This window comes from Montipora foliosa, chromosome 10 (genome assembly GCF_036669935.1).
Source record: "Montipora foliosa isolate CH-2021 chromosome 10, ASM3666993v2, whole genome shotgun sequence".
In the NCBI taxonomy this organism is placed as follows: Eukaryota; Metazoa; Cnidaria; class Anthozoa; order Scleractinia; family Acroporidae; genus Montipora; species Montipora foliosa.
Window position 1 is genome coordinate 7,293,116 of NC_090878.1, and position 7,000 is coordinate 7,300,115.

Consider the following 7,000-nt stretch of genomic DNA (forward strand, 5'->3'; position numbering starts at 1 on the left):
TTTAACCTTCCCCATAAGTAGCAATATTGACAACATCATTAATTCCCGTCTTCACCCTAAAGGCCTCCTTTGTAACACAATGAAACCCATTGGAGCGGATAAAGTACAGGAAATAAGAAGGGAATTTATGCTCCTGTCAGGATCAAAAGGTTTAGCAGTGGGCGGAAATAAGTATTCCTTTTTACGTGGATAGAGTTTAAAACCTAATCTCACTTGTGTTTAATTTTGAGCGAACGTGACTTGAGTATAGGTCAAAGAGCCTAGACAGATCAATTACGGCAAAGATTTTTATTTCGTAACGAAAGGAATAGGAACCGGCGCCGATGATGCCGGCAAGTGATGTTTCGAGCCGAAGAAGCTCGATGGCTTTTACCGATGTTCAGAAAACAGCGGTAAATATACTTGATCCTAACGCAGCTAGGCAGCGTACATATTCAGCAAGTTCGTCGACGAAGCCTGCAGCTCACCGAAGGTCCGTGAATATGAATGCAAGGACGCAACAATCTGGACAGGTCGATTTACAAGCTCCAGGACCGCGACTTGCAAACACGTACAAATTGTGTCCAGATGCGGAGAAACGATTCAGATCCAAGGATGTAAAAGATATCATCGACAGTGTATTGGAAAAGCGGTTGAGAGGAATGCCTTATGATGCCGACAAATGCAGGTCTCTGCTGCCGATTATAGTAGACGAAATCAAAGAGAAGGTCAAATTGCTGGGGTTTGAGAGATTCAAGCTTGTGTGTCTGGTGACCATCGGTAAACTTAACAATCAAGGGGTACGAGTGGCCAGCCGGTGCTTATGGGACACTGCTACGGATCGCATGGCCACATCTTCGTTTTGTAGCGATGATCTGTTTGCATCTGCTGTTGTTTTTGGTATTTATAGAGAGTAGAATTTCAGTTTGTGTCTGAGTACCGAAGGGGATTGGATTTCTTATAGACGCTGAAATTAAACTGTGTGCTTCAGCCGCATATCTTAGTCATACAGCTCTACAAGTGGTTTTTAAGGTACGTATTTGGAGAAAAATATCGGCCACGCGGAGGTCGTTTTGATAGACCCTTGATAGACTTTAAACAACATAAAATTCTATTTTTTCGCTTCCTCAACCAATCGACAGTGTTCAAAGTGTGTTGCAGGATCACTCTGGCGTGAATAGTCAAACAATCAATTATCGTCATCATTTGATGTATAGAGTGTTTACAGTGTTCTTAGCGGTGTGCCATCATCTTTGGTAAAGTTTATTGAGTTGTGCACTGTGTGAAGGGTTAAATCCAAGTTGTGTTTATTCTAAGTCAATCGACAGCAATGTGAAATTATAAGCAGTGGGATTAAAAAAAGCTATACGCAAACCACTCATAGTTTCCATGGGAACTGTTATGGACTTCACCCTCAGACGTGAACTTCAGATGAAATCGTGATTAGATGACTCCAATTCATTTTATACCATAGACATTGTCTATTTGTTATTATTTGTAGGTAAAAGATGCAGAGTATAACCGGCATAAATATTTATATTTTAAGCACCCAGATAAAAGCTTGTGCAATGCTTAACTGAGATAAGTAGGAGTTCTTGTACCTTGAAGCTTGCTCGGCTGAAATCAAATTGTTCTTTCGCTGAAAAAAGTTGGAGACGGCTCCAAGCGACGATTGGGTCCTGCGCAGTTAGAATTCGTCAAAGCTGTGATTTCAACATTTGTGATATATCACGCCCGCTTTAAACACTATTATGGCCATTGACGCTTGATAGAAAAAAGCTTATTAGGTCTGAAAAGCCTATTTACGAAACCATTACACAGGAAAATTGTTGAGGTCGGAGACATTAGCGTTGGAGGAGAAGTGACGTCATGTGCTTTTTTCCTCGCTGAAGCCGATTTGATGGTTTAACACACTTTTTAATGATTCGACCGTGAAATGGTTTGAACGGAATCCAAGACACTTTTCGCGACAATTCATGCTTAAGAAATACTTATTGGTCTGTGAAACTCCAGTAGATCTTGGAACTGTTTTTTGATAAAAGCAACATAAAACGTAAACCTCTTCGAAAAGAGAGTGTCTTCCTCCGCAATACCAGTTGGGCTTGTAGTTCCGAAAAAGACCAGTTAGTTATTTAGTCACGACCAAAAAATGGCGATCTTAACTCGATATTCAAAGAAATGACAAGCACGAAATGTCTCAGTTTTATTAGTCTCAGTTTTATTAGACTGATATTCTGGGAATATAGCATTAATATTATTTTACATGCTTATAAATTCATAACATTTAATGGAGGGGGGGACTCATGACCTCTTCCTTCCCCACGTTTGATTAATAGTTTGTTACTCTGTAACAATTTACAATGACATTTAGTAATGTATTCGCGTTCTCTTATCAACTTTATTGACAATTAGATGTGTCGAATGCTTGTCAGTTTTGGAGTCGCTTGTTTAGTTAAACGCCTTCGTGGTAGAAGCCTTCACATTTGATTTGACTTGGTTTAATTTTTAAGATTTCGGTTTACAGTGTCCGTAGTGCTCCAGCGCCCAGAACGATGAAGTTCCTTTCCTTTCATTTCTTCTTTTTCTCCTTTGTCGCTAAACAGGGAGCTTTGGCCAGGTTCTTACTCACTTTAGGTGACGTTCATAGAGCTTTACAAACTTTAAAATATCGACCACTTAAAGACTACTTTAGGTCACGCCATAACTCTACGAAATCGTCTGAACGCGAGTAAATAGACCTAATCGGCTAACTCAATGTTGCACCCAATTCAAATCTCCCGGGACTAAGATTCTTTGTGTGTTGAAATTGCATGATAATGTAGAATTCATATTTAAATGATATGGAAATACCTGGAACAAAACGTTTTATTCCCAAAGGGTTTGAATTGGGTACAACATTGAGTTTGCCGATTAGGTCTATTTCGTGTAGCCTGCGAACAGCAGACGCATTTCCGGTCGTCGCTTGAAGCGACGACCGGAAATGCGTCTGCTGTTCGCAGGCTAATTTCGTGAGCATGAGCAAGTATTTATCGTATTTTTATAGCCGTGTTTCCATAGCAACTGCATTGAATCACCCAAGTATTCGTCATTGACAAATCTGTTGAGAACAATGTTGAGAACAATAAGTCATCTCATTGCATCATATTGGAGCAGTCATCGTTGTCACGCGAGGATTGAAGACCTTTTTTGGCGAATCGCATGAGCTGTAACCATGAGTCTGTCATACAGTATCATTTAACTACGCATTCATTTCCACACATATGCGGCTTTAAACAGTCAAAAAATAAGCTGTCTTCGATTCATGTCCTTCTACTTCTTTGATTATTGAAATGAAGATTGTCATGGTCGACTAGTTGCATGTAATTATTTTTAAAAAGGTCGTAAACAGGGTGTATCTTTATGATTAATAGCTTTTTAACCTTTTCATATCGATATAACCAAACGAAAAGTGAGCTTGAACAAGAATTTTGTCACGTTTGCCATAAAACATGACAACCGCAACTTCTGTACCATCGTTTGACAAGTTTAAAATTTACGAGTCTTTGCAAACTTTAGATGAAATATGGTCTCGATGAATGTAAACAGCTTGGCAGCCTTCGTGAGGTCAGTTTAACTCTCAGAAATAATGGCTTGAGGGTTAAAAAAGCATTTCGTTGTTGTCGCTGAAAGCAGTTCTTGTTGACAATCTCAGTTAAATCAACATCGTGGTTGCATGTTATTGTCTCCAATGCACTAACATGTGTAAAATCAAAGTACCATTTTACTCTGTTTCTCTAAAATGGACGTGATTAAGTCTCGCCTGAAGGACCCTGTATAGACAGTTCTCGCCTTGGCTTCTTCTTACTCGGGAATAGGAGCGTGAATAAACCCCTTAATCGCTTTGTTCATCTTCTCGCGCTCTAGCCCTTTCTTTGCGTGGATCCCGTACACCGAAGCAACAGCGATCAATTCGTCGCTCTTGTAAACATACTCAGCAAAACCGTCTTCATCGATTGCTGCTACACTTTCATCCCAAGCGCAGCCACTTTGCAACGAGGGCGCGGGTTTAAGCCTCTTCGTGACAAGGCAAGTGCAAACCAGCTTGTACTTCTTCAAATCGAGAGTAGACACCCTGTCTCTTATAATACTGACGAGCTGTTTCGTTAGCACGGAACATTCCTTGGCTTCATATATTTTGCCTTTCAGTTTAGTCTCCAGCACTTCTTGAATCACCTTTGTCACTTTATCCCTCACAAATCCACACTGCAAACGCGCTTTTTCTGGATCCACCGGAAGCGATCGAGAGCGACTTCGCAACGGATAATCAGCATGTGTCATTACAGCAATCCCTTTATCTTCGTCCCTTCCTTTCAGACGCTCTTTTGCCTCAAACAATGAAACTTTTCTTTTTCTGGCCGCAGTGTTTTTTGCAAGAGTTATTCCCTCAAGTTCCTGAATCACTTTTCTTGTAGAAATTTCGGACTCCATTTCAAAACCCGTTTCTCTATGGATCCCCGCCTTCTTCACACCTCCTTCTCGGGTCAAATATCTTGATACTTTCGGGTTCTTCGTGAATTAAAGTATTCTTTTCGGTTCCGCTCGATGAACAAATCCCTGCAAAAGCGCGTCTCACGCAATATTAATCGTAATCACGATATCCCTAACACTGTGGCGTTGGACACGCAAGTAACGTCAGCGTTTTACTTAATTACGTTACATGGTTCGATCTGCCCTCTTGCTAAATTGACAGTATACGTTGTTCATAGATTTCAACCAAGTAAACAAAATTCTTTCGGAGATTACACTGATGCTTTTCGCATTGTGTGGTTAGAGTGTCCTTAAAATTAATTGAACTTGCGACATTGTCGCGAACTTGCTTATACAGCAACAACGAGGCCCTTGAAATCCTTTTATTTTTTCTGGCATTGATTTTTCAAAGGACAATATTGGACTGGCTATTGCAAGTCAGTAGGAGGACCTGCCTAACAACTGCCTAAAATCTCTTTCTTTATACGTTCCATCTCGGTTTTGGTTTCTGTTACTGGTAAGGACTGATCACGCAGTGTTTGACCTATCAGTGTGTTTTAAACGGCTTTGTTGCCCTTAGGTCCAATGCAGTAGTTATTTCAGCGAAGTTATGATTTGTACTTTTGGAGCTCTATGAGTGCCGCTTTCATGCCAAATTAGAACAGCAAACGACCGCCAGTTCTTGTATCTTTATTTCGTACAAAGAGAAATCGGAAAAAAAAGTGAACAGCATTTATTTCTGAGTAAAGAACTACGATAACGTCATTCTCGTTCCCAGAGCTGCGATCCTCTTGGCCAGCGCCTCGGATCGAGAGCCCTGAAACGTAGGCTCAAAAGTTGCCCCCATCCTGATGCATAACTCCTACTCGAGTTGTTTTTTGAATAGACATGAGATATCAGTTCCTTAACCCCCCAAGGGAATGGAACCACCACTTTTGATCTTAGAAAATTGCAACGATTCCTTTAAACATAAGTTAGCTTTGTTTCAACTTCGAGTTTAAGTAATAGTGAGGAACTTTATTTGGGTGCCACTTAGGACCTCATGTCCTATTTCTTTGTCCTCCTTGGGATTGTCATCGCTCAAAATGTCATAAATAAATAAATAAACTAAAAGGGGTGCTAAACACACCCGCCTCGTATGTTAGCTACACCATGCTGACGAGGCCCAAAAGGCCGAAACTGCTGTCCATGGCTGTTAATTGACCGGGTGAAATGGTTGTGCGCATGCATGATGTGTTGGCCACACCGGGTTGGTATTAGCGTGTGTCACCTTGCTTTTATTGATGTTCCATACTTTACAGTAATCATATCAAATTAACTTAAATCAAATTGTCTTGGAGCACGGCGAAGAATTGAACCAGGGGCACACTTGCGGGGATGGAGAGTGCTCTCACTTCTGTGCCAGCCCTTCTACCCGAGGAGCACTAAGCCCAGCCCTACTCAAGGACTTTGCCTACTATTGTTATTGCGCATACTTTCTGCGCATCTCGAGATACTCGGATTTCCTATGGGTGGTGCTTATTTATGCAGGGATATTGTTGCGCGGTTCAAAACTATGCGGAGAACGCAAACTTAGCAAGTGCTCTTGGTATCCAAAAAGAAAATTGGGGGTATAACCATGCATTTTTCAGAGATAAGTAAGCTTCAATTTGGAAAAGAACACCATACATTTCTTTGTATTTTGAAGCTTTTTACAGATATTGTTGATTAATTATCTTCGAAAAATGCGTGGTCACGCCCAATTTTCTTTTTGGCTTTCAATAACACTTATTAAGATCTGCTTTTCCCGCATATTCAATAAACCTCGCAAAAATACCTTTGAATTAGCCGGTGAATTAGTAGGCACCGTCGTTAATTAAACAGAAAACAGAATAGGAAATGAATGAAGGGGTAGTTTCTAAAGAAACTGTGGTGCTGCGTCGGTGGGGAAGTAGTATACAAAAATTTGGTTTTATCAAGGGAGTTGATAATGTAAATTGGCCACCGTACAGAGATTCTCTGTACGGTGACCAATTTACATTATCAACTCCCTTGATAAAACCAAATTTTTGTAGAAAACAGAATAGGGCCCCGGAACCAAAACAGCGGCCGAAAATTTCATGCATTCCTTTTTAGCTTGCCTGCAATCTTAATAGTTTAATCTGATCATTGTAAAGCGCCTTTGAGACGTTTGTGATAAAGGCGCTATATAAATGCACCACTTCACTTCACTTCACTTTAATGGTCCCCCAAGAAAGTCAGTGGCTATTCGTACGGGACCCGTACACCGACTTACATTTGCTATTCATACGGGAGCATCTCTTCTTAGAATGATTATTAACGTTTAACAATAGGCGCTTACACTTAATTACTGTTTAACAGCGCTATTTGAAATGGGTTCTTAGACTTAAATGCGAGAAATCCAAGGTCAGATGGCGGGTGACATCGAACGAGAGAGGTTTTTCGTGAAATTAAACAAGCATCGATGCCGTTGCTTGATAGCTGAACTGTTAAGGACGAGGTAAGACGTTCCGAG

At 40.7% G+C, this 7,000-nt stretch overlaps 2 protein-coding genes across 2 annotated transcripts; one reads left to right on the forward strand and one right to left on the reverse strand.

The window, feature by feature from the left end:
• Positions 1–121: 121 nt before the first annotated feature.
• LOC137973651 (dynein light chain Tctex-type protein 2B-like) lies at positions 122–1,356 on the forward strand. The gene has a single exon (XM_068820500.1). The coding sequence runs from the start codon at positions 324–326 to the stop codon at positions 894–896; it is 573 nt and encodes a 190-aa protein (XP_068676601.1). The 5' UTR covers positions 122–323; the 3' UTR covers positions 897–1,356.
• A 1,001-nt stretch (positions 1,357–2,357) lies between these two features.
• On the reverse strand, positions 2,358–5,035 carry LOC137973650 (dynein light chain Tctex-type-like). Its single transcript, XM_068820499.1, has 2 exons — positions 3,736–5,035; positions 2,358–3,076 (listed from the first exon to the last, which is right to left on the reverse strand). The coding sequence occupies exon 1, from the start codon at positions 4,444–4,446 to the stop codon at positions 3,820–3,822; it is 627 nt and encodes a 208-aa protein (XP_068676600.1). The 5' UTR covers positions 4,447–5,035; the 3' UTR covers positions 2,358–3,076; positions 3,736–3,819.
• Between the last annotated feature and the right edge of the window lie 1,965 nt (positions 5,036–7,000).

Excerpts from the sequence above, each read along its gene's own strand:
- LOC137973651 (XM_068820500.1), top strand. The coding sequence starts at position 324 with ATGATGCCGGCAAGTGATGTTTCGAGCCGAAGAAGCTCGATGGCTTTT.
- LOC137973650 (XM_068820499.1), bottom strand. The coding sequence starts at position 4,446 with ATGGAGTCCGAAATTTCTACAAGAAAAGTGATTCAGGAACTTGAGGGA.